Source organism: Tinamus guttatus, unplaced genomic scaffold (assembly GCF_059628265.1).
Source record: "Tinamus guttatus ecotype Peru unplaced genomic scaffold, ASM5962826v1 Tinamus_guttatus_pri_ptg001150l, whole genome shotgun sequence".
NCBI lineage: Eukaryota > Metazoa > Chordata > Aves > Tinamiformes > Tinamidae > Tinamus > Tinamus guttatus.
The window spans coordinates 33,836-59,642 of record NW_028289684.1 but is presented as its reverse complement, the minus strand read 5'-3'; the positions used below and the strand labels follow the sequence as shown (position 1 = coordinate 59,642).

General features: G+C 57.2%; 3 protein-coding genes across 3 annotated transcripts; all 3 read right to left on the bottom strand.

The window, feature by feature from the left end:
- Positions 1-5,321: 5,321 nt before the first annotated feature.
- Positions 5,322-11,575, bottom strand: BLCAP (BLCAP apoptosis inducing factor). The gene is made up of 2 exons (XM_088538742.1): positions 11,479-11,575; positions 5,322-5,850 (listed from the first exon to the last, which is right to left on the bottom strand). The coding sequence occupies exon 2, from the start codon at positions 5,765-5,767 to the stop codon at positions 5,504-5,506; it is 264 nt and encodes an 87-aa protein (XP_088394868.1). The 5' UTR covers positions 5,768-5,850; positions 11,479-11,575; the 3' UTR covers positions 5,322-5,503.
- Positions 11,576-12,814: 1,239 nt separating this feature from the next.
- Positions 12,815-19,054, bottom strand: PIGT (phosphatidylinositol glycan anchor biosynthesis class T). The gene is made up of 12 exons (XM_088538739.1): positions 18,889-19,054; positions 18,305-18,482; positions 17,158-17,285; positions 16,330-16,430; positions 16,085-16,171; positions 15,640-15,727; positions 15,465-15,562; positions 14,997-15,162; positions 14,510-14,710; positions 13,812-13,977; positions 13,581-13,664; positions 12,815-13,214 (listed from the first exon to the last, which is right to left on the bottom strand). The coding sequence occupies exons 1-12, from the start codon at positions 19,034-19,036 to the stop codon at positions 12,962-12,964; spliced, it is 1,698 nt and encodes a 565-aa protein (XP_088394865.1). The 5' UTR covers positions 19,037-19,054; the 3' UTR covers positions 12,815-12,961.
- Positions 19,055-19,674: 620 nt separating this feature from the next.
- On the bottom strand, positions 19,675-24,808 carry LOC104568536 (dysbindin domain-containing protein 2). The gene is made up of 4 exons (XM_088538741.1): positions 24,724-24,808; positions 21,476-21,628; positions 20,838-20,981; positions 19,675-19,982 (listed from the first exon to the last, which is right to left on the bottom strand). Exons 1-4 carry the CDS (start codon positions 24,764-24,766, stop codon positions 19,780-19,782), a joined length of 543 nt encoding a protein of 180 aa, XP_088394867.1. The 5' UTR covers positions 24,767-24,808; the 3' UTR covers positions 19,675-19,779.
- Between the last annotated feature and the right edge of the window lie 999 nt (positions 24,809-25,807).

Here is a 25,807-nt window from a genome sequence, read left to right as displayed (position 1 = left end):
AAGTGATGGAGGGACTGTGTCTTGCCAGCGAGTCCCTTGGTCTGGGTCTGACGTGTGGGCTGGTGCATCCATCAGGGCGGCTGTTCCTGCGGGGAATGAGGCTTTTGGGGCACTTTGTGCCCACAGAGCAACCAGGGATGGAGCCTGCAGAGAGGGAGACCCAGAAACCCAGCTCGGGCCCAGCAGCAGCCACAGGGGTCTCAGAGCATTTGGTAGCCCCCTGGCCACAGCTGAGGCCGCCCTGTTTGTCCCAGGAGCTGCCCCTCTCGCTTCGCGGGGTCTCCGCAAAGACGGGCCCACGGCAGCCGCCTCCGGCACCGGCTCCGGGCAGGACGTTCCCAGCCCTGCAGGGCGGGCGGCTCGGCCTGGCAGACGTGTCTGGGGATTACAGCACTTACCTCCTTAGCGGCCTTAATCCGGCTGCTTCCTGCTCCCGTTGTACCCGGGGAGCCAGGGAGAGGATTTGGGCGCTACACACGTGGCGGAGGCGGCCGGGGCTGTGCGGGGCGCTGCAGGGAGCCCCCTGAGCGCGTGGCCATGGACAAGGAGCCCCTAAAGCGGCTGGAGGAGCCTTGGCCTGGGCGCCCGCGTTGTCCCGAGGGGCAGGGAGCTCCGGGCTCCAGGGCGCTGAGGGTGGAAGGTGCCTGTTTGCCCATGGGAGGCAGCCTTGGCTGCCGGGCTGTCCCGAGCGAGCCCTGGGTTGTGCTGGGGCTCCGCGGTGTCTCTCAGTCCCCACGTACGGAGAAGGGTGTTTCTGTGGCCGCGGAGGTGGCAGCCAACAGGCTGGTTCATGGCAGGGTCATGCCCCGCTCTGGGCTCTGCTGTGGGCAGCTGGGGGCAGAGTGGATCCTCCCGGCGTGCGCAGCCTCCAGGGTGAAGCCTGGCTCTGCCCTCGGGATCTTCCGGCCCGCACAGAGGAGCTGCCCGTCAGCAGGGCCGGGCGAAAGCCCACGGTGCCCTGAGGTCTGGCCGCACTTGGGCTGTTTGTCCTTCCTTGCCGCCCTGCTGGGGGGTTGTGTTTGCTCAGGGATGTAGCAAAACGCTCCCCAGGGCCAGGCCTGGCCTCCAGGGAGGGGAGCTCAAGGCCTTGCCCGCTGTGCTCCTTAGCTCCTGTCAGTCTCTAACAGCAAGGAAAATCCTTTCTTTTCTGAGCAAGACGCAGGAGACTGTGAGTTCAATGTGCTCCAGCAGGCGAGGGCAGGGCTATCTGCGGCCCAAAACACGGCTCACCACTTCCCTGGAGCAGAGGGGTTTGCCTGGACCAGCCGAGCGCGACGGGATGCGCTGGGAGGTCCTGGGACACCTCTGCACTTAGCTGCCTCCCTCCAGGCTGGCTGCTTCCAGCTCAGGGTATTCCTGGCAGGGATCAGCCTCTCTCCTTTGGCTGCTCCCGTGCTGATAAGTCACCAGCTGCAGGCTGGTAGCGCTGCGAGCAGGCGGAGCAGCGGGGACTAATTGCCCTGCAATAATTCGGTGGGGAGAGGAGCACCCGGGGAGAAGCAGAGCCAACCTCTTGTAAGGGGAGGCAGCACCACCTTCCTGCGTGCGGGGGAAGGTCAGGAGGGAGGAAGGAAGGGAGCTTGGAGGGCTCTGGAGCTCCGTCCGCTCCAGCTGGCTCCAGGACAGCTCTGTTCGCTCCTCTCTCTGTTCTCCCTAGTTTTCAAAGCCCAAGAAGCAAATCGGGTTAGCCAAGAAGCGTCAGCTGGGAGAGAGAAGTGAGAGGTGGGAGGTGGGTCCAGCTCCCGCTGAGCTGGGACTGCTGCCCAACCAAGAGCGAGCCAGAGCGAGGACTCGACTGAAGCGTCGCTGTGACGAGGAGTGCGAGGCCCGAGCCCTGGCAGATGTGGGGTTCAGAAAGCCGAAGCAGCCCACAGGAACGGCCAGCCCTCCTGTGCAGGAAGCCTTGCGGTGCCTGGGCGCCCCTGGTCACGGGCAGCGCAGAACCACGGGCCCCTCCAGAGCAGAGGCGGGAGTGAGGGGAGCCCCTGCACCCTGAGGCTGCAGTGAGAAGCCCTGGACCTGCTTGAGCTTAGTTGTGCCCCTCTTCCTAGGGATCTGAGCTTGGTTTTTCTCCTTTACTGTCTCTGGTCTGTTGGGTGGCCTAGAAAAGAAAATGATTTACCCTTCAAACGGAAAGGCAAAGAAACAGCTTAAAGCTCCTGGTCCCCGCAAGTGGGGAACAAGGCAGATGGATGCTTTGCAATAGCACAAGGTTGTGAGACCTAGTCCGTGCCAAATCCCTTCTGGGCAAGGCAGCAGGGCCTGGCATGGTACAAGCAGTTGCGCTTTAAACCCCAGTGCTTTAATCATCACTATTGTAATTCACCACCTGGAGTGCTGCAAAGCCCTGTGATCCCCGCGATACAGAGACAGCCCTGGAAAGACACGCAGGGGCCCTGGAGCGGTTTATCCACCTGAGTTATCTGGCTTCTCTCTCCTGCAATAATCCCATGTCAAGTGTCAATCGTCATTGTGGCAGGACAGCTCTTTGGGACCCCGGCAAACACCTCTGCTCAGGTAACCTGTGTAGCTGGTGAGTGGTTACTCGGGCCCAGGGACGAGGTTTGTGCGGGCCCCAGTGCTCTCCCAGAGCCATCGGGTCCGACCTGTTTGGCAGCTCTAGGCTAGTTCTTCCTGGTCTCTTAAGGAAGGACAGTCCAGTGAGGAAGGCGTTAGCGTGGGACGCCAGTCCTGCCTGGATTCCCCTCTGCGCCTGGTGTTTCCTGTCAGACCATGAAGAAGTCGCTTTAATTTTCTGTCTTGGAAGTTGAGATAGTATCTCAGTGTGCTGACACCTAAAGCAGGTATTCTGGTAGAGCCATGTGTGCATCAGAGGGCTCTTTGCCCGTGTTGGAGACGGGATTGCTGTAAACACGTCCTCACCGTCAGCTTGCTGAGATCTCTTCTGCCGCGGCCCTGGCAGCTCCGCTCCTTGGAGCGTTTTCCTCCGAGTCCCTCTCGCAACAGAAAGGCCACAGTTGGGTCTAGCAGAATGGATGTGTTGAAGAGGATGCACAAAGCAAGGGCTTGCTCTCATCCCGAAGGGCTGCCTGGGCTTTGGGACTAAGGTGTATTTAAATTGCAGTACAGTGGAACAAGGCTAGTTAGCAATAAAAACGTACTCTTAAAAGAACTGACTGCAGGAGCTCGAATTACTTACGTTGCTCACAGGGCAGCAACAATCTTGTCATACCTTGCAAACGAGAGGCCTTTTTCCAGTCACAGTAAACCTGTTTCCTTTATTTATTTTTCCCTTATAATGTAGCTAATATCATGATAACTCTTAGGCCTTGCTTCGGCTTGGCAGGTGATAGGGCTGTCTGTCTCTTCGAGACGATTTTTAAAAATTTGCTAACACTGACCTGTCTTGATGACTCAGGGTTAGAGAGGGCCGGAGGCAGCTGGGTTCAGCTCGGGCAGGTCACGGATGCTCCTCGTGGCGCTCGGAGCAGGAAGCCGCCCGGCGTGGCGCTCCCGGAGCCGTCGTGTCCATGAAGCAGCGACGTCCTGTGCTCACGAGGAGGATCCTGGTCTGGATACATTTGGACCCCGCCAGCCCGGGGGAAGCTCTGCCTTGTCCGTAGCCTTCCTGCGAGTGCTGGTAACTCCTTTGTGCCAGTTGTGTTTCTACCTCAAAGTAGAGGAGACCAAGGAGCAGTCTCCTGGATTTGCTTCAGACTGGCAAAAGTACTACCAAAAACATGCATGTTCATAAACATTAATGAAATATCCAAACTTGCCTTGGAGAGCTCCCTGTGACTGAGGCGTGTTTGGAACAACTCCTGGCTCAGCAGCTGCCTCCTCCCATACGCCTTTAGTCCTACAAATTGCCCCTCAGGCAGGTAGACACAACAGCTCTCTGGCCACACCATGTAGTTCCCACCGTCTCCACCCCAGATGGTCGTATCCTGTAGCTGGGTGAGGGCCGCCACAACGGAGCGGCCCGGCGCTCCGAAGGACTCCCCGGAGCCGAGCTGCAGCCCAGCTCCCAGCCACGGCAGCGCTGGAAGACGGAGCCGCGCGGGGTGGCTCCGCACGGGCAGCAGGCCCTGCTCTCCCTGCAGCCCTGAGGGATCAGCAGGATGTCAGACCCCGGCCCTGGAGCCCTCAGGAAAAGAGGAATCTGTCAGACAAGCAGTAGAACTGCAAGTCTCTCCTGTTTGCTTTAGGAGCATTAAGAGCCCTCACAGCCTGCCCAGCACTCGGGTAGGCAGATGGTGAGAAGTCAGAAGGGCAGCTGCAGAGCAAACAGGCTCTGCTGGGAAGAGAACAATGCGGAGAACACACGACTGCCGGGCTGAGGCATCCGGGACAGGCAGCAAATGTGTCACACTGGGCAGGAGGCCACGGAGCAAAGTTTATAAAGCTTTATTAAACATCTTGAACAGCTGTGCAATGAACAAACAATACTCTGAAGTTTCACCATCTCATAGCTCGAGCTCCCTCAGGACAACAGGCATCCCTGCGGCTCGCCGAGGTGACGTGTGCTGAGGGTCTGCACAGCGCCTCGGATCTGCTCCCCAGCACCCGGCTTTCCTGAGCTCCTCCTGCCAGGGGAGGCAGGAGACACTGGGCGCTTCTCTAGCCCCTTCCCTTTTCCACTCGGTAGCACCAGCAACTTGTGTTGCCTGTGGCCTGCAAACACTTGTCACTAAAAATGGCCCAAGTTATTTCTCACTTCAAGCCATGCTCCATCTCGGGATCCTCTCTGGCCTTTGGAGCTAGCATGAATTTTTCAGGGTGAGGTTTATAGAGTGGCTTTGGAAACCCCACATCTTGCACCACAACCATTCTTTATCCTGACAGTCAATAAAGCCTAGAAATCTAGAAGGGGAAGAGGACATCTCCACTGCATGAGTCTTTGTAAAAGCAGCAACATGACTGAGGTTTTCAGGCTGTGATCTCAGAGCATGAGTAGTTCAGAAAGCACTTGTGCACTGCGCACACCTCTTTGGCAGGACGAGCAGGAGATGACAACTCAACTGCCTCTGGCTCCAAGCAGCTTTTGGCCAAGTGCATGTCAGCTGTTGAACTTTCCCTTGATCAGCAAAGTGGGAAGGTTGGCTCCCCACGTGCAGAAAGATGGTGAGAATCTTGTTTTCTTGAGCAGAATCAGCGGGCTGAGAGCCCGAAGTTAGACCACCACGGCCTAATGCAGACAAGTGAGTGACAAACAACTCCACCATGCAACAGTTGGGCAGAGGCAACAGCTCTTTCCTCCACTGGTTCTCAGTTGGGAGGGCTGGTGTCCATTCCCAGTGATATGGGAAGGAAGAGATTTGTTTCCTTTTTTTTTTTTTTTAGAAAAAAGCAGGTGGCACTGCCAGAGTTCACACAGTAAACAAGTCAAAATTCACAGGCAGAGTGGAGGGCTGGTCAGGAATTTACCTTTCTAGTCCACACACGCCTTACAGGGAACAGGCCTAACACCCCTCCCTCCTCCCTAGCCCCCCTTTTTAAAAGCAAAACCAGAGCTGTCAGCACACTGGGAGATTGTTGGGCTTTAGGTGCCTACTATGCTGGGATCGTGAGCTGATTCCGGCAGCTGGGATCCTGTGCAGTGATACAAGAAGCAGTTCCCCCAGCAGCTGTAGCAGATGAGGAATAAGGCTGCCAGGAAGACCAAGGCACAAATCGTGCAAGGCTTCCGCTCCAGGAGGAAACTGAGCAGGTAGAAGCCCATAAACATCGAGTGACTGAACCACAAGGCCGGGTTGAGGGGCTTGGGTATGAGGAGGACGGGCAGCAGCCACTGCAGGCAGTACATGGTGTCTGGCTCCAGGGGCCCCGCGGCAGCCGCGCTCCGATGTGCTCGCAAACAGTCTCCAGCCGTCGCCCTTGCAGGCTGTCCTGTAAAGAGGGGTACAACGTCAGACTGTTGGAGAAACACAGCAAAAAGATTCACAGCAGCCTCGCCGATCCCCAAGAATGCCGCGTTGATGCTTAAACTCCCCGTACTGCAGCTCCTGCCTCAGCTGGTGGACGTTTACCTGCTTCCTGAAACACTTCAGCCAGAGACATGACCACTGCTCGTGTGCAGGAGCACCCTTAGGAGCTCTTTCTCAGCTTTCTACTTGGGCTAAAAGTTGTCTGACGCTTTCCTTTCTGTTGTTTCCCCTTTCTGTTATACACTATGCTAAAGGAAAGCAAGTTGCAGCAACAATATAATTAGAACTGGTAGAGGTGAACTTGTCAGTGCTGCAAAGGAAGAAACGGAAGGCAAGAAGGGTTGGACGAATTGAGGATTGATACTTAGCCACAGTCTTAATTAAGCCTAGGGACTGCTTCCTCCCCACATGCTGCCCCACTATGAAGTTCACAGGGCAAGCTGGAACAAAAATCCCTCTGGGACCACAGCTCAAGCTACAAATAACCAGCCAGGAAAGCACTGATGGTGCCTGGCTACAAAACAAAGGGAAGGACAGGCCCTACTTAAGGGATCTATAATCCTTGCCAATCGGCTAAAGTCAGATAAGACAAAGTATGTGAATGGAGCGGGGCGGGGGGGGGCTGTCTGAAAATGGCAATTTTTGTAAGTACTGTAAACACAGGATTTCCTCACATGGATTATTAGAAAACTCTAGAAATGGTGTCTTTTAAGGGCCTTTCTCATCAGGCAAAGCAGCTGACTGCAGGTCCAGAAAATGCATTTAGCGACCTAAGTGTCTGTGGGGCTCAAAGCAGCTGAAATACTTTCATCTAAGAATTTCCGAGGGATTAAAAACAGTAACACCACAAACCTTGCTTTTACAGAGCCAAAGTTGTTGAAAGGGGGCAGAAGAAGGGACTTTAACATCCAGGTTCCTAGCTTACTGCCCCAAAAAGGCAAAAATCACCCAGGGCAATGCTTGGAACGGGAATTCTTCCCTGGAATTCTGTAGCACACTGTGGTGATAGGCACTGGTATTGCAGGAAGCATCAGACAGCCAAGGCCCAGAAGCAGGGCCATAAGAACAGACCCAAGAGTCTTGCCAAATGCCATGGCCTCACCTCGAGCAAGCAGGTCCTGGCCAGAACGGGGTGTTTTTCCTGCAGTCCTTTTATCACAAAACGCTCCAGTGAGTACCACGCTGTCAGAAGGATGAAGGGCTGAGCCGAAGCTGTCAGGATTAGGAGTGGGGGACGGGAGGGTTAGTAGGATGAAGAAGTGAGAATGTAAACAAACAGCACATTCCTTCGGCGCCTGCCGGCTGGGGATGGGATTTCCTGGCTAAGGGAGAGGGAATGAGGGATTGCACAGAGAAGCCAAGACAAAACCACATGCAGCTCCCTTCCAAAAAGCACGGAGGTCAGGCACGTGTCCTAAAGCTTTAAGCTCCTAGGTACCAAGTCTGTTGGAAGCAGGAAGCCTGTTTCCATTCTCCGTGTTCTTAGAATCAGGATAGATTTTGTTGCCTTTTATACATTTTCAAAGAATGGAGGCCAAAATCTCTACCAGGGCAAACAGATCAAGAGTATTTGGAGAAAGCACCAGGGCTCTCCTGCAAGAGAACACTCTTCAGCAGAGAGGACAGCTCGGGTTCAATTAGTAAAACTAAGCTGCAGACAGGCAGCCAAAGACCAGGCAGGAGGCTGTTTTATGTACACCATGCCTACAGTCAAGTCAAAGAACACAGCTCTCAAGTTAATCCTGTTTTATGCAGCTCACTCATACCTTTAAGGTCAAGCCTAGTCCCATCCCAGTTTTCCCATTTGTAAATGGGAATGGTGATTACTTACTTCATAGCAATAGATGCCTGCTAGCCTTTGCAAATCACTTTGAGTTTTCTGGAGTAAAAGTAGCTTGTGTCTATTTGGTAACTTTTTTCCCTCCAAGGGAAGTATTCAAAGAGGTGAGTTAGCAACAAAGGTCGCAAGAGTTAGGTAATTATGTTAACTTTCAGCCCTTTACTGCCTATCCTGCTTAGGCAAAATCAGGATGTTTTAAATACAACAAAAACTATATTGAATAAGATAGTTTTCCTTAATCCTCCTAAAATGTTCCCTCCAAGGTTCATATAGCCTTTTTGTCCTGCCTGCCCCAAACACCGTGCAGTACAAATCGTTGCATAAATATCAATATTTTTCCTGGAACCTCTTCCGAGGCCATTTCAGCTGACTTGCATTGCAGGATACGCTGCAGTCTTTAGGTCACTGGTTTTGGAAGCTAGTTTTCAGTGCCTGGAGACAACTGCATCAGGGTTTCTGTCTCTAGGATAAAGAAACAAGATGGTTCTTCTCAGGCTGCTTTTCTATTTGTCAAAGGAGTCCAAGGCTAGAAGAGAGCTCGAGAATCCTTTAGGACTGTGTCATAGCTGTAACAAGGGCATGTGCAGCCTCCAAACCCCGCAGCAGGCTGCAGTTCGGGAGTGTAATTATAACTCGTGACATAGCTGCCTTTAACAGGACAGTCCGGCCTCCTCGTCACCACAAAGACTTAAGAGATAATGCTATAACACTGACCTGCTTCTAAGCATGTCAGCATTAGCTACATACTTCCTACAAATATTGAATTGATCTCAGAACAAGTTATCTGTTTGTAAATATTGACATTTCCTGGAACAGCCAGTTGCTTGTAGCAATCAATACAACCACTCTGTAGAACAAAGAAACATTTAACACTGATCATTTTAACTACGATATTCCTTCAATCTGTAAATCTCTTAAACTTCTCCCAACTGCTAGGCACGTGGCCCCTTTTTATTATGACATGCACCTTATTAACGAGCTAGAGGTTGTGAAACTACTGTGCACTCCACCTGATAACAGGTATTAGACATGTCTAGGATTCAAGACTTTCACTGCTCTGTCTTCCTTGAGGGACTTTCCACTACAATATTCGTACTTCTCCTAGCTCATCCTTGGCAAGTCCTCTATACAGCTGGCAACAAGACCGAGTTCTCTTTCAGAGCTATCGTTCCTAACTTTACTTAGGCCTCCTACAGTGATAGCAAAGTTTCTACTATCAGTTCTTTGCTAAACAGAAAAAATATTCTTTCCTTAGTGTCCAGAATCAGATGACTCTTCTTGAGGCCCTAGTATTCAACCTGCCTCGATTCTAAAGCAACAGTCTGAAGGGGAAATTTGCAAGTAAGAAATTCCGTCCTTGTTTTCTCTGTTCCCGCCCCATGATCCAAGCAAGAGATTACCATGCCCCAGAATAATTAGCTGTCACCAACAGTACTCCCACTGGCTTCATGTTTCACAAGTGCATCCTGCTTTCCCTCAACCTGTCGCTCTTGTTCTCCTCGGGCCTGACTCACGTCTCCAGCTAACTTGGTGTCCTGCTTTCCTTGGACCGCTCTAGTCCTCCTGCTCAGTCATCTGACTTGGCAGCTGCTCGTGTTTACCAGACAGCTCCTATTCATCCCTCCAGCGCTGCCTCCTCGCTCCTCCACAGCTACTGGAGCCACTTAACTTGCTTCAAACCCCGCAGCTGCGGAGCCTGTGGTGCTCCTGCTGCTCTCCCTGCTGTCAGCGAGCTGGAATTCCCTCTGATCTCCGAAGGCTCTGCTGGAGTTTCCTCCCTGCCGCTTCCCGCAGGCCAAGGGACATCTCCGGAGGTCACCTGTGTGCCTCTTTACTAAGCAAGCACCAACACTTCTCCCCATCCTGACTAATCAGCTTCCATCCTGCTCAGTTTTTCCATTTGTCATCATCCCTCCTCCCTTTCAAGAGCCTCAAAACCAGCGTGTCCTATTAGATATGGGAAGGGCTTTCAAATCTCACTGTGTATCCTGGCACAGTGTCCCCATGCAGGGGCGGAAGCAAAACCTTGTCATTTAGGACAGGACAAAGTGAGCAGCACAGCTCAGATGAGCAGATTTTGTAATAAACTATCCAGATTTTAGAATAAATCAACAAGAGGAACTAGTGAACTATTTCCTGGTATACTAAGAGGCTGGCAGATGCTCGTATGCCATGTATTTTATATATATATATATATAAAAATATATATATATATATATTCTTATATATATATATATATATATTCTAATTGAGAATTAAGAGCCCTGCTAGTTTTAGACAGAACTCTCCCAAGTTTCACAGTGCGCCTGTTTAGAGTAAGACTCAAGGTCTTGCACCGTGTTTCTTTCCTATAAGCTTCACCTACAGTATAATTTGTTTAAAAATATAAGTCACAGCCACATAACTATGTTATGTGTGTGGGCAGTGGTCTCCATCACCCTGGCCTGTCAGAATATATTTAAAACCAATTCTGAAATAACACATAGCATCTAAAAAAGCTGCTGAAAAAAACATAGTATTGAAAGCACTGTTTAAAAAAATGAGTTACGAAATGACAAGTTTAAGGAGCTCAACTAAGAAAAACAGCAACAGAGGAGCTTTGTAGCATTCAAGACTTTGCTGAAAAACCTAAGAACCGCAACTGCTCAAACTTTTGAAGATATAGGCAACATCTGGGATTTAAGTTCTCAGGCTTGTTTTATTTCGCCCTTTGCCACTGTCTTTTCAGTCACTTTTGGGGGGATATATCTGTCGCTATGACTCAGCTGGAAAAAGTGAGGCTTCAATCTTTGGCAAAACCTTCATTGCCTCCTTTGAGAAGCCCAGTCCGCGCGCTGGAACACTTGATGTACGTTCAGAAACGGTGCTGTATAATTGCAAACCTCTTCCAGAAGAGCTGCAAACCCCTTCACTAATTGAGGCTCGGGGTTACAAAGCATCCTGTTTCCCCAAGCTAGGGACAACTCAGAGTAACGAAGTCCCGTTTTATGGAGATTTCTAGTGGAGGCTTTCTGCTGAATGGCGCTTTTCACCGCTTTCGTAGCTGCTCTCTGAATTTTGCTTTCTGACCGGTGAATCGACCAGCTGCCCGTCCCCTCCGCGCGGTGTCCCGGGGCTTTAGGGCTGCAGTGCACCCAGCAATGTCGGAGCTGACAAACCTCCCGCCCCGAGCAGCAGGACCACACAGTTATCACAGCAAAACATGGGCGCAGAGCCCTGGGGTCAGCTCTACGGTAGGAACGGCTGTAAACGCGGATGCCTGTCATCTGGGGCAGTGCTATTTTTATTGGCATGCATTTGCCCGGTGATCTCCATTCCTCTCTGCTGCTTTTTAATTGACAAAGATCGGCAACCCCGGGCCCATTCCACGTGTCCAGAAACACACTCCCCTACTCTAGTTTGTGCTTGGCCGGCCGTGTCTGCCCTCGACACCCGGCTGCAGCGCCAGGCACGGACCAGCTTTCTGCAAGCCGAGCGGAGAGGCACGGGATGCGGTTTCGGAACGCACATCGGGCGCGTTTTCCCCTCTGCAGCCCTACATCTGCACAGACAAAAGCGCGGGGGTGCCTGTCGGGGAGGGGACGTGCAGAAGTTCCCCCCGTGCCGGTGCCAGCGGGGCCGCCTCGGCGCCGGGACGGGGCGATGCCCGCGCGGGTGCCGGGGACGGCGCCGGCCCCTCCGCGCGGCAGCACCGGGCCGGAGCCGCGGGGCCACGCGGCCGGGCGCCCCCTCCCCCCGGCCCCTACTCACGCCGCCGCCTCACGCCGCCATCCCGGGCCCGGGGCCGGAGCCTCCGCCGCGGCCTGCGGCGGGAAAGGGGAGGCCGCGCTCAGCGGAGCCCGCCGCGCCGCCCAGGGCCGCCCGCCCGCCCCGCCGCGGCCCCCGCCATGGCGCCGCCGCCCGCCCAGGCCCCCGCGGCTGCCCGCCGCCGCCTGCCCGCCCGGCCCGGCCCGGCCCGGCCCCGCGGCTCCCGGCCCCGCTCGCACCAGCTCCGCCGCGGGCCCAGTCGTGGCGGCGGCGGCGGCTCCGGGGCGCCGGGGGGCGCCGCTCGCCTCAGGCGCGGCGCGGGCAGCCCGAGCGGGACGGCGCATGCGCGAGGGCCGGGGCGGCGCTGAGGTGATTCCCGCCTCGGAGCGAGCGACGCGTGCGCGGCGCTAATTGCTGTGTTAATTACTACTCTAATCGCTCCGTTAATCTCTGCTTAACTGCAGCGCTTAGGGGCTACCCAGTTTGCGAGGCCCCAGGCTGCAGGAAGGGCTGCTGCCCGCTGCCTCCCTTCGGCACCCAGGGCAGCAGCTTGCCGGGTGTTGGGCTGCCCCGCGCTCCTCGTGCCCCTTTCGGCTCGGGGTGCAGGTATCGGCCATGTGCGGGTGGCAGAGGGGTGAACAGCGGGAATGCTTCCAGCGTGCCACGAAAGCAGGCTGAGCTTGTCGGGAAGCAAAACAGGCCTTTGGTAAGGGTTAGGCATCAGGCAGGTAGTCTGCAGATTAATTAATTTGCAGAGTGGATTGAGTGTGGTAAAGGCTGGAAGAGGGGTATCCGTGTCCCTGGAAGTGGTGCTGGTTGGCTAATATGAGGCTACTGTGACTTGGGATACTTGAGGAGGGGAGAGCAGATTAAACCATCTGCCTGCTCTGCAAATCATACTCCTTCCCCCTTCATGCTTCTCTGTGTCACCTCTGCAGCTGGTTTCGATGGATTTCTTATAGCCTTAGCAGCCTGTGAGGTCTTCCAGGGTCAGCTCTGCCTGGATATTCTCAGACATGGGAAGCGCTTATGCCTAGAGGCTGGTTAACAGACACCAAAATGGCAAATGACTCTAGCACTGAAATGACATTTTGACTGTCAGTCCTCAGCTGGAGTGTGGAAGGTGGCAGGGAAGCTGGCTCTGCAGAGCCAAGAAAGCAAAACCAGCAAGAAGCAGCACAGATGTACAAAACAGCTCAAGTTTATTTTTAACATTATTCCCCTCACATAAATTACCCCTCTCCAGAAGAGTAGACTTGCACCTTTCCTAATGCCATGTGCATGCAATTCAGTAATCAAAGGGCTTAGATGAGTTTCCCCAGTGCCTCTTAATTGGGAGTGATCTCTCTGCTTGCAGAGACCCCCAGAAGTGATGCAGGCAGCAAAACGGAGCAGCAGAGGGGAGAGGTAGCAGCATTTTGCTCCCTTGGCCTCCCCTGTGAGCCCTTGGGCTCTCACCCCATGCTCAGCGTTGGTTGCCGGGCTCTCAGAGGGGTGGCACCCCCCTGATCTTGCGGATGAGGTTGGCCAGCCGCTTGGCCAGCCCACCCTTGCTCGGTTCCTCCACGTGCAGCGTCCTGGTCAGCAGGTTGTAGAAGGAGCCGTAGCACACAGCCACCACGGTGCAGGTCAGGCAGATGACGTTATAGGGCATGCTGAAGTCCGGCGTTGGCAGGTTCACAAGCAGCGGCTCTGTGTAGAGGCGCACGAAGTAGCTGGAGCCATCAGAGGATGGAAACCTGCAGGCCCAAAGGGGAGCGTCAGCTCACACAGGACCCTGCTTAGTGCTGGTCACCTTGGAGCTACATGAACCCCCTTAGAGGTCAGGCTCAGTCCTGACCCTGGTATCGTCTTGGAGAGCTGCAGGAGAGGCTGCCAGTGCTGCAAAAGAGCAGCACCTTGCAGGAGGAAGGCCACTCAAGCACACAGCTATGCCAGAACTGCCAGAACTAGCAGCTCCCCTTGTGAGAGCCCCTGTGCTGAACATCCTCCAGCAGCTCCCCAGTGACTTGAGTGTCTCTGCAGCCTGGCAAAGCCCAGGCAGGATGGTAGCTGCAGCCCGCTCGTGTGTCCTTCGGGACATCCCAGGAGAAGGGCGTACTCACAGCGAGGTGAAGAGAGGACTCTGTTCCATATCCACCTCCTTTGTTGCAATGACACTGGGCACCAGGGCGCTCAGTACGGATGAGCTGAGGAGGGAAAAGTCATTATTAGTGTCAGTCCTGCCAGCAAAGGGACAGTGGGAAATATTCCCATGCCCAGAGTCCTGGGCAGCAAATCCTACAAAAGGCCCAGAAGGAGACAAGAACCTTGGCTCATGCGAGGTGTGTCTTTACCTCACGTAAAAGCCATGATTAGGATCAGGCGGGTACTCGGTCCACTTCAGCAAGGCCCGCTCAAACTGGATTGTGATCTTGGTGACGGAGTTGGCTGGAAGCTGGATCAGCATTTCCAATAGGTGAGGCTGTCTGCGGTCCTGAGCCGGCTGGTAGTGGATATAGCCTAACCCCAAAGACATATGTTGGAGACAGTGAGGGAACCTTGCCCAGTCTCACATTGCCTAGAGATTTCCTACTGCGTGAATAATCTTGCTTCTGCTGTCCTGGGAGAAGTGTTTTTTGGTGACAAAAGGTGCATGGGTAGCAAAAAGTGTGAGAGAAAGTTAAATCTGGCCTTAATACCTAGGTCTAAAGAGCTGATGACCCAAGAAAGTCAACTGTTTGTGGCAAGAGATATAAATGCAAAACCAGATTAAATAATCAGTGTGGAACTGAGGTTCCTTGGAAAGTAATCAACTTTTAGAGCCCTGCTGGATTATGGAGCACTGTCCATTTTGCCCTTTTAAAACTGATTCTCTTCAGCCTCAGCAGTTGCGAGTGCTGAACTGAAGATTGTTTTTCTTATACTAGCTCCACTCTCATGTCCAGTTTCATAGTCATCCCTGGGATGCCAGGGAGGGACTTAACCATCTCTGGAATGAGCTGCTTGTGCCAAGGTAATCGGATACCACGTGTTCCCAGGAGGGACTGCTTACTCGGCTTGTTCTCTTTGCCCTTAGTGATGATGGTCAGAGTGTGCACGTAGAGGCGCAGATACCACGGCACAGTCTCCAGCAGGATCACGGGGAAAGCCCGGTACGGGTGAGTGTTGTAGATAAGAGTGCTGATTTTGCCGGTCTGCAGGCCGTATCCGCTCACGTAGCGGTGAGCGTGGAGTATGGGTGTCGACAGCTCCACTGCAAAAACGAAAAGCAAACAGGAGTCAGGAGTCGATGCCAACTGTAGCTCTGCCAGGCATCACTCTAGCACCAAAACAGCAGCACGTCACCTAGGCAGAGACCCTAGCACACCAGCTGAGGTGAAAGAAGAAAAGGCAGGACAGCCTGTTGCCTGTTACAGTCCTCCTCCCCAGCAAAAACGGCCTTCTTTCCCAAGGCCCAAGCAATCCAACTGTCTCCTGCACAAGCTGGCACATGGAGCCCTCTACAAAGGTGCAGGTGGAATTAAGTTCTGGTGACTCACAGCTGTCCTGGGGCTGTTTCCACTTCAGCTGCACGTTGAGGCTGCGAGATGTATTGAAGAGTGAGGGACTCAGCAGGTCATAGACTGCATAGGTTCTCTTCTCTCCCTGGACAATCGCTTCATGTAGAGATGTCGGAGAAGGGGTCACTTCCAGCAACTCCTTTTCCTGAGAGAGCAAGTGGACCATCTAAGGAGAAATTCCCCCTTGTAGGAAGGGCTGGGCAGTGCCCAAAGCTAGCCCCAAGCTTTGCCACCCACTGGCCTGCTCTGTATTCTTGCTAACGTCACTGCACTAATCCTGAGCACTTCAAAGAGCTTTGCTTGGAGGAATAAAATCACTGCAGTCATGTCCCTTCATTAGACCAGGGAGGTCTCAAAGAGGCACAAGTCTGGGCAGAGGTAAAACTGCTCCGGAGTCTCAAGGAGCAGCTAAACAGAGGGAGCAGATTCTCTCATTCACTGTGTTACCTTGTCCTTAGCAGAGATGTCAACGTAGATCTTGCTCTGCGATGCCAGAGGACATGCCTCGGTGATGGTGCGGGAGAACATCTTAAAGAGGGACCAGTCTGCAGGAGGCAAAGTCGGCGTCAGGCTGGGTCAGGCTCTGGGCTGCAGGGACCGCAGCGCACCAGGGCCAGCTCACCTTTCTTTCCTTGGCCGCTGTAAAAGCTCTCATAGACCACAGTGAGAGTCTGCCTGAGCTCCCAGGAAACCGCCCGGCAGGAGGCATCCTGCAGGAGAGAACCAGGGGCTGCTCTGATCGCATCTACTGCAGGCGCAGCGGGGGAGTGTATGAATCCCGTCAGGATAAGGTTAGAGCAGCAGGAGCACACCTCTGTTAAAACTAAACCCACTGCTGGGCAGCGCAGCGTCTCACCTTGCTGTCACAGCAGCAAGGTTTCTGGTTTTCCCTTGAGCTGTGTTAAATCTGCCAGGGACTCGGCACTGGGAATACTGGCCTAATATTCAGCCTCTGCTTCATTCTTAAAAGCATCAGGAACCACGCCAGGCTGAGTGACAGCAGCTCTGTTCCCAGCTCCCAGGGCGAGGGCCAGGCGCAGGAGGGAGCCCCTGAGCCACACGCTTACCCTGCAGATGGGGCGGATGTGCACGGCCTGCGAGTGGTAGCTGCTGTGGAACAAGCGCTCAGCCTTGAGCAGCACGGCAAGACCCGCCTGTGGGAAGGGAAGGAAATATTTCACTCCACGGGCTGCTCTTTGTCCCTGCTGAGAGGACAGGACCCTCCACAGCCTCCGCTAAACCACAGTGGGTTGCAGTGGGGAATCCGGCTCTGGACTGAGTGGCCCAACAAGGCAGCAAGACTTGCCCTTACCTTAGAGCCACATGGTAGCAGCTTCTTCCACGGCGTAAGGTTTTCCGTGCAGACAACCTCCCGGGGCAGGACGGCATAGCGCAGCAGCTGGTGATCCGTCCCTGGGCACAGAGGTGGAGCATTAAAGGGCTGACACTGCCAGGGCACGAGAGCGGAAGGAGACCTGCGCCGATCATCCTGCAATGTCCCCAGAGCAAACCACCCTCCGAATCTGCCCGGAATGCCATGAGCTCAGTGAAGAATGGAGCCTTGCTCTGTTTAGAGGGATTTGGAGTGAACAGGTAGTGCTTATCTCCTAGCAGATATACATATATATATAGGAGAGCTTTAAATCCTCCAGTCTTCACCAGGTATTTTGTAAAAAGCTTTTCAGAGAGTTAAGGGCCAGGGAGTAAGAGGTATGTGCTGCTTGTGGGTTCCTCTCTTCAAATCTAAGCCTCATTAGCAGAAGAGGAAACACTTCTACAAGGAAGTTCACGCGGGAGTTCCGTTGGTTCCTGTCATACATATGCCCGCAGCCTGATACCTAATACTGCAGCTGGCATTAACTGACCTCCTGGCAGCAAAATTAGCCTATGAAGAGGACAGAACAAGCACAATGAGTCTCCTGCCCCTCTGCAGAGGGAGTTAGCACAGAAGTCCCCCTAATACTTTTTCGGTCAGGTTTTCTCCTTCCAGGGACATCTCACACTCACAGTGACAAGTGACTCAGGAGAAAACACGGACAGACCAAGAGTCCTTGCCAGACCAGTGGCACAGAGCAGAGCTCAAGCTAGGGACAAGGCAGCGCGCAAAGCCAGCCCTTCGAGGAGCACCGCTGTGTCTCACCATTGGCCAAGCCCAGGGGCTTGAAGGACGCTGTTGGAGTGACAGTGTTGGTGGAGTCGATGAAGTTCAGAGAAGCACAGAATATCCCTGAGAGGATGTTACTTAGCTCCTTCCAGGCTTTGTCAACACTGTGCAACAAAAGACACCGCAAGTGACGCAGCAGTCCTGATCCTCAGAATAACAAGTCTCAGGTCAGTAACGATAAATGTGGGGGTGACCGTACTGGGGCTCGGGGGCTGCAAGGAGCTCACAGCTCCTGTGAGCCCATGCCCAGGCAGCACTGGTTGGTCACTTGCTCTCCAGCTCTCCTGGTGTTTTATTTTAATGCCTGATACGTGGGGGACTGGGAAGTGCCTCGCATGGTGAGCAGGATCATGGAATAAAGCTGCAATGAAAGGGCCACCAAACCTCGCTATGAAACTGCTTCGAGCGCAAGCTTGATGCCAACAGATGTCAGGTTGTGACAACAGCTTATGGTGGCACCCTAGGGCACCAAGTAGGTGCAAGGATGGGCCCTGCTGGGGTGCAACGGGTGCTTTCCTCTGTTGTGACAGTCGTGGCTTCAAGCTTTGGTCCGGCTCTACTTATTGTAGTCACTGGACCAAGAGGGCTTCCTCCAGACAGGATCTGAGACAGGCTTGGGAAGCAGGGGCGTGCAGGAGGTGATGTGGAGAATATGGGGACAGGGTTTGTGGAGACAAAGCAGTAGCAACACTTGAGTGCCACTCAACACTCAAGCAAAGTGGCAACCCCACAAAACGGGCTGCTGTCAGCGTGGGGGAGCTCTGCAAATGCAGCTGGAGCCACTGCGACTGAACCGCACACGGGCAGGGGGCAGCGGGAGCTGGAAGGGGGTCTGAGGAAGTGAGTCAGGGATAAGAGCTCAATTATGAGCCCTCATAATAGGGCCACAGCAAGCGGCTGTGCTGCCCGGGCGGGAAAGCCTTTGTTCCGCTTGTGAATGCGGCTTTATCCGGCAGCGCCGCGTCCGGCCCCTTCCCATGGTGCAGAGCCACTCTTGGCCTCGCATGCTGGAACCGTGCAGGGCCCCGGCGGGCAGCCCGGTGGGAACATCCGCAGCTCCCAGCAGGCCCGTTCCCCCACGCTCCCGGCCCGCGCCCACCCACCGGAGCCGCGCGGTACCTACTCGGCCACGCTGTCCTGGAACCAGACCCAGAGCTCGGCGCCGGTGGGCGCCTGCAGCGGCGGCTGCCCCCAGGTGCGTGTGCGCCAGAAGCCCTGCGTGAGCGCAAGGTGCAGCTCCCGCACGCCCCGCGCCCCCACCAGCTGCCCCAGCGCCTTGGGGAAGAGCCTGTAGTGAGAGACTGGGGCAGCGCGGTTTACGTCATCGTGCCGCAGCTGATGTCATCGCGGTGCGGCTCACGTCATCGCGGTGCCACTGATGTCATTGTGACACAACTGATGGCATCGCAGGACCCCGCCAGCTGCACTGTCACATGTCCCCTGCACTGCTGTCATTGCACCCGCCATCCCCATCTGATGTCATCAGCTGGCCCCACCCGCTGCTGACATCACCACACCCATCCCATAGCCTCAGTCCCGGATTGCATCACCATCCTAAGCCCCGCCCTGCTCACGTCATTAGAGCCTTCACCCCGCCCACCCACTTCTGTCGTCACTCTGCCCCCGCGCCAGGACGCGCCCCGCCCCCTACGTCATCACGCCAAGCCCCGCCCCGCTCATGCCGTCACCGCCTCGCCCGGGCCCTACCGGGCGCCGCGTCCCAGCGCGTGCGGAACTGGAAGGTGGCGGCGAGGCCGCCCGCGGGCAGCGGGCGCAGCAGCAGCTCCTCGCGCAGCGCGTCCCGCGCCGCCGCCGCCAGCGCCGCCAGCAGCAGCAGCAGCAGCGCCGCCCGCATCGCGCCGCCGCTTCCGCTTCCGGCGGGGCGGGCGGCGCCGCCTTCCCGCGGGCCGGGCCGCGGCGGCTCCCGCCCTCCCGGCCGCCCCGGCGGGGCCGGTTCCCCCCGCGGGAGCCTCGTGCGGAGCCGCAGCCCGCGCTGCAGGGCCCGGCGGCTCCCGGAGCCCCGTGGCGGCCGCGAGCGGCTTCCTCTGCGCGCGGGGAGCCTGGGGCTGTGCGCGGGTCCCTGGTTGCCCTTGAGCTGCGGCCCCGCTGCAGCCTCGAGAGCCGCTCGCGGGTGCCAGGCCTGTCCCCAGGCCCCGCTGCCCGTCTGTGCTGCCCCCGGGCGCAGCGGCGTGCAGTCACAGCCTCCCTCCTGGAGGCCCCTGCACCGCGGCCCCCTCGCAAAGACGTGCACCCTGCTGCTGCATTCGGAACAGGTGTATTTCTTGTTAAGGGATCCCCCTCGGCCGGAGCTGACAGCCCAAGGGAGGCCTGGGCCGGTCTGGCCGCGGGGAGCTGAGCATGGCAGGGGCGAGTGAAGCGGGCAGTGTTAGCAGCAGAACCTGGAGCGTTAATGCAGGGGGCCTACGAGAGCCCCTTCCCTCTCTGCTGGGAGAACGCCTGGAGTGAGAGCAGGGGGAGCCATCTCTGCGCTCCTGCAGGGCACCAGTCCAGGGTGGGCTTTGCTGCATGGCAGTCAGGGCTGGCAGCTTTCCTGTCCCCATGCTGGCAGGTCCGTACCGAGGAGAGCAGGGCTGGCCGCTAGCTTTGTGCCCCCTGCTCCTTTGCACTGTCCTCCTGCAGGTCCTCCTCGTCCGACTGCACCACAGGAGTCTCGGCCCCCTCCTCGCTGGTGTCCAGGCTGTTATGGTCCGTGGAGACAGAGGACGTCGAGGAAACGCGTGACTTGGCCTCGTCTGAGTTGGGCACTTGTGGAGTAATCTCCTCTGGGCACTGGCTGGTGTCTGCCCCAAGGAGAGAGGTAAGCAGAGACAGTAAAAGGCTTTCGGAGGTCTCTTCCTCCATCACCTTACCCCGCTGCAGGATACGCTTCTCCAGGCTCCCCAGCCACGCACCCCGCTCCGCTGCCCGCCAGGAGGCACGTGGCTGCCTTAGCCTGCTCCCCGCTTCACCCCCAGCTTGGCTCCGGGCAGTGTCTCACATTCCTTCCCCATTTTTGGCAATGGAGCTTTTTCAGCCTTCTCTGAAATGCGGCTCAGAGCTGCGTGTGGCCATCGGCCGCAGCCCAGGAGATCTGCGAGGGAGCTGTTTGGCTTGGCCTCGCTGTGAATCACCGCAGCACGTGTGCGTGGGGATGAAGGTCTGGGCACCCCGCGCTGTCCCTGCGGGGACCGAGGCCCAGCCACTTCCGGGCTGCAAGGTGGAGGGGTCCTGGAGCCTCCCTGCCCAGCATAGGCAGCTCTCTGGGATCCTGAGGACCTGAGAACCCATGAAAAGACACTGGCTGTTCCAGAGAAGCTTTAGGACATGGGACTTCAGTCACACAGGCTTTGGAAGGGGCCTCTGCTCTGTTGTCTTCTGCAGCGGGAGCTCATTACAGACATCCCTGTCTCAGGGTTGCCCACTGGGGCTTGGTGCTGTGCAGGGGGATGTGGTTGCTGCCATGGACCACCCAGAGTGAAGACCCTGTAGTCCCCAGCACCACGTGGTCGTCTCCGTGCGAGGGGGTGTTGTGCCTGTGTGCTGAGCCTGGCGCTGGGGACGGTTGAGGCAGCGTGGACCGGGCTGGAGAACAAGGGAGCTAGTGGGAGCAGGACGAGCTCCCAGCCTGGCTTGCAAAGGGCTCAGACCGCACGTACCTGGCAGGGGCTCAGCAACGCTACTGTCCTCTGTCCCACAGGGAAGAAACACGTCCACAGTGTCCTGGTCTGACAGGTCCATCATGTCCATCTGCTCAAGCATGTCCACGTTCACCTCCATGGAGGAAATGCTGCCTAAGGGAGCTGCAGAGAAGAGGGGCCAGCAAAAGGGTGAGTGTTCCCCCAGGCAAAGGGCACCATCAGCCCTGGGGATGTTGCCAAGACCAGGCCAGCGCAGAGACTCCAGACAGAACTTGGAAGAGGGAGAGCAGCTTTGCTGTGGGGAGCTGAACTCCACTTGCTGTTAAGAAGCCTTTGATAGAATCGTGTTTCCTTAAGACATCCTTTTGGAAGCCTCTGCTGTCTCACTGCCATCCCTGCTCCAAACTGCTGCCTGGAGAAGCCTGTTTCAATCCTGTGCCTATGCAGGGAACCAGCCTTGGTGCCCAAGTTCAGTGCCTGCAGCTAAGTGCTGTGAGTAACCCATACGCCCACTCACATCCCCTGTGCGTGACACTGTCTCGGTGCAAGACACGTGTCCCCAGCCACCTTTAGATGGGTGACACCTGCACCCCAGGCCCGTGTCACCAGTCCCTGAAACCCCCCTCAATCTCCACGCTGGTGCCCCCAGCACTTACGTCTCCGATGCTCTATCTGCAGGTGAGATATCGGGAAGAAGAAATCCACATCGTGCTGGAAAACCTCCTCAAAGAACTTCTGCCGGTCCCGCAGTTTGAGCTGCTGCTGCATCTGCTCCGCATCCAGGCTGCGCTGCCCCTGCTCCATGTCAGCTGGGGAGGAAGGAAAGAGGAGGGTCAGGACAAGCAGGGCTTATCCCAGCTCGTGCGGTGCTGCCGTGCTGGAGGGTAGATGATTCTCCCCTGCTCTGCTCTCCTGATGAACGTTGGTTCGGTTGTCCGGCGTAGACACAAGACGCTAAAGCAGCAGGGCCACCAGCACACGCTGTGTTGGAGCTTGAGCTCTCAAGACGCAGGGCGGCCGGGGCACCAGCCTCACAGTGCGTGCAGTGAATTGTCAAAGGGGATACGAGTTTGATGCTCCAGTTCTACACAGCTTGCACAAATCAAACCTTGATTCTGCTGCTGCAGCACAGAGGGCTGTCTGTGAGCACTAATACGCAGGTGAAACTCCTGGGGACAAGGATAAGAACTGGCTCTAGTTGCTCTGTGGTTAATGGCGCTGAGAATTGCTGGAGGAATAAGAGGCATTAGCAGCCCTGCCCCACGCACCCCGCCACCGCTGAGGCCGTGCTAAGTACAGCCGCACCCCACTCGCATCCTCTGCTCCTGCCGCCAACCTGGCTTCTGCCTGCACGAACATTTTCATTCCTTTCATTCCAGTTGCAGTTGAGCGCCGCTCCCTGCGTCCCCGGCCCCTGTGGGTGTGACAGGAGCCCTCTGGCAGTGGCTGGAGGGAGCCAGGAGTGAACTTGGAGTGAGCTCGGAGCCTGCATCCTCCGTCTGGTACATCCCTTTGGGCTGGATGCCCACAACAGCAAGGACCTGAATGCCACAGAGGGACTGTGACAAGTCCCAGCAGTGGCCCCGGCTGTTCCCAGGCCGGTGTGTGACCTCGGTTGTTCCAGATTTCCTCTCTGCTGCTCTCTTGGCGCAGGCGGCACAAGGAAAATGTGATCAGTGAAGCAGGCAGTGCGGTAACCAGGGGAACCAAACAAACATCCTCTGCTCTCTTCGAGCACGGCCCAAACCCGCTGCTCCTTGGGCTGGGAGGAGGGGAACAGAGCGAGCGCCTGCACTCACCCAGCACCCTGGCCCTGGCTGGCGAGGGGATGGAGGGCACTGGGGGCTGCCGTGCATGGTGCAAGACCCAAAGGGACAGACAGACATCCTGGGGCTGGATGTCATTCCTTCCTGGGAGCTCTGTAGGGTTTCTCAGCCCCCTGCACCACTTGCTCTTGGCCATCCCTCGGCTAAATCCTGTCCTCCTCAGGCACCTGCCCTGGGAGCTGGATTCTAGGAAGACCACCTAGGTCTCCGCATCCTCCTGCAGTACAAATGCAAAACCCAGCTCCCACTCAGAGGGACAGCGGTCGCTGTCGGGCAGCTGCGAGCAGGGCTGCCGCGTGCACCCATGCATTTGCATCGCGCTCTCCCGCAGCAGCGGCCCGTACCAGGTGGGGCGAGGGCCCGTGGGAAGCAGCAGGACAGGTGCCGGCGGCGACATTCCTGTTGGTGAGAGGGCCGGAGCAGTCGGCAGGACCTGTTTGCAGACTTCGTGTCCGGCTCGCGCCAGGCAGCCGAGCACTGAGATGTTATTATGTCACCCGTGGCGGGAGCCAGCAGCTGGGCGCCTGGCCTGGCCTCACCCGTGACCGCCGTGAGAGTCGGGGACGGAGCCTCCTGCTCCCTCCACGGGCTCTCCCGGGCCTGGCGGGGGTAGAAACGAACAGCCCTGCTAGTGTGGCTGTCCATCCCCCCCTTGCTGGGAACAGAGAGGAGAGTGGTGCTCTCAGACACTTCTCCACGTGGCTGCTGGTCCCTGTCCCGATGCCCAGGGTTGCCTCATGCGGCTGGCACATTCCCAGCGCAGCGGGGCGGGGGGCAGCTTTGCTGGCTATTGCAGCCATTGTTACCCCACGCGGGGCTTGTCCACGTGCGGAGCTGCCTGAGCCTCCCCATGGGGCCTTCTGCTCCCACGGCACCTCGGCCAGCACCACACAGAGCGGCCCAGCCCTGTCCTCTCCCGCCGGGGCAGCTCTGGGATGGAATTACCTCGGGCTGAAGGCAAATTCGTATTTTTGGCGTGCTGGCAACAATGCCTGAATGCGTCCCCTAACTGGCACGTGGTCCAGGAGCCAAGCAGAAGAGCCAGGGGAAGGTTAATGGAGTTTAAGTGAGGGGATGCCCTGCGTACGGGCCAGTTCTCTAGCGAAGGAAGGAGCCCAGGGCCCTGCCTTTGTCCTGCTCCCCACACTTTTCCCAGAGCCTTATCCCGATCCTGCTGCTGCAGCACTGCTGGCGGGACACGCCCGGCGCTCCAGCCATCTCCGTGCGCAGGAGAATGGATGCGTGGAGGGTGCTCTCAGCTCCCCTGCTGCTGCAGCCTCCCTGAGGAGTGATCCCGAGCTCCGGCCCTGCGCCAGCAGAAACGGGCAAAGGGCTGGCGGCTCCGGCTGGGAGAAGCCACCGGAGGGGAAAGCTGGGAATGCCCTGGAAAAGGCGCAGGGTTGGGCTGCTCGGCCGAGCTCGCGTTGCAGCAGAGCACAAATAACCCCGGGAAGAAGTGCAGAGGGCAAGGTGAGGGCGGCAGCGCTTTGGGCAGAGCCAGTTACTGGCAACGGCAGTGGGAGGGTGAGACGGGGAGGACGCGGCACCCAGTGACCTGGTCTCTGCCGTGGCTTCGCTGCCTGCACCTTCCAACCGCTCTCTGAATCCCCAGCGTCTCGGCACTAAAAATATCCCCAGCGCCCGGAGCTCTTCCCCAGCAGAGACTGTGTCATAAGACCCTGCTATTTACGGGGCCCTGATTCAGTTCGCGGAGAAGCGCGGGGACCAGAAGCCGCTGGAGACACACGGAGAAGGCTGGCGACTCCGGTGCCCAAGCTGGGCACGCGCTGGTGCCACATCCCTGTCCGCTTGCCCTGCAGCACAAGACAAGTGCCCAGCTCACCTTCCTTTCCCCACGGCGCGGGCAGGTGGCTTTGGGGACGCTGCGGGGCGGTGATGCCACCTCACAGGACACCCGCAGTCCAACAGGTCGCCGCTCCACGGGCAGGTGAGTCCCCAAGCAGCGCAGCAGGTGGGAGCGGCGGCCGAGGGCTGCTGTGACCGACCCGACCCGTCCCGTCCCGTCCCGACCGGCTCGCCCCGTTCCGCCCCGTCCCGTCCCGAGCCGCGGCACTCACCGGGCAGCCGCCGGCCGCGGCTGTGCGCGCCGGGCCCGGCCATGCAGCGAGCGGAGCCGCTGCGGGCCGCCCCCCCGGCCTCCCCCGCCGCCCGCCCGTGCGGGGCGGTGCTGGGCGCTGCGCGGGGCGGTGCCAGCGCCCGGACCCGCGCTCGGTCCCGGCCCCGCCGCTGGCAGCGCCGCCGCGGGCGGCCTCCCTGCTCCCCGTGGAGGGTCCCCTCGCACAGACCGCTTTGCATGGTCCCTTTGCAGGGTCTCTCTGCAGAGCTCTCTGCCCCGCCGTGTCCCATGTGGGTGCTGTGGCACCCACGCGTGGCGGGGGGCGCTGGAGATGGGGGTCTCTGTGCTGGGACAGGGAGCACGGTTATGGGTCAGGCTCTCCTTTCACTTTTCTCTTTGCTTTTCTTCTCAGCATGTGTGACCGTGCAGGAGAGGACAGCACACGGGCAAGGATTGTGGGCTCCTTCCTTGTCTCAACCCCGTGCATCTGAGAGCCTCTGTCCCCAGTGACACTGCGGAGAGGCCGTTTCGGGTTGTTTTTCTCCCAGAGTTGGTCCAGTGCATGAAGGCTGCTCCTCAGTGGCAGAGCAGCAGACTTGGCCCTCTGCCTCCTTCCTGTGTCTCAGCAGTGACTCAGTTCCCGGCCGTGCCCAGCCCCAGCTCTGCACTCGCGCCTGGCCACAGGGAAGGGGGACAAGGGCTGTGACAGGCACACAGAGAGCGAGGCCATCCCGCTGTGCCCTTTCCTCTGCCGGGCAGGGAGTTTCCAGTGCCTACAGCTCATCCTGCTGGCCCCTTTCTCAGCACGTTTATCTCCCCATCACACTGACTAAAGATGCTCGGTGTTGTTTGTGTCCCAGCTCTGTTTTGGCTACTGTTGCTTTGCTGTCCCCCTCTTGTCCCTTGGGAGCATCTCCTGTGGGAAGCCAGTATGCGCCGGGAACCCGTTACCCGCACGTAGCTGCTGCCTTTGGCTCACACGGACGGCGTCAGTTACGAGGCCTTGGCTACCTCGACGGGGCTGTTTATCTATGTTCCAGGAGCACCAGCTCCTGCCTGATGTGTCCATCTCCAGGTCCCAGACT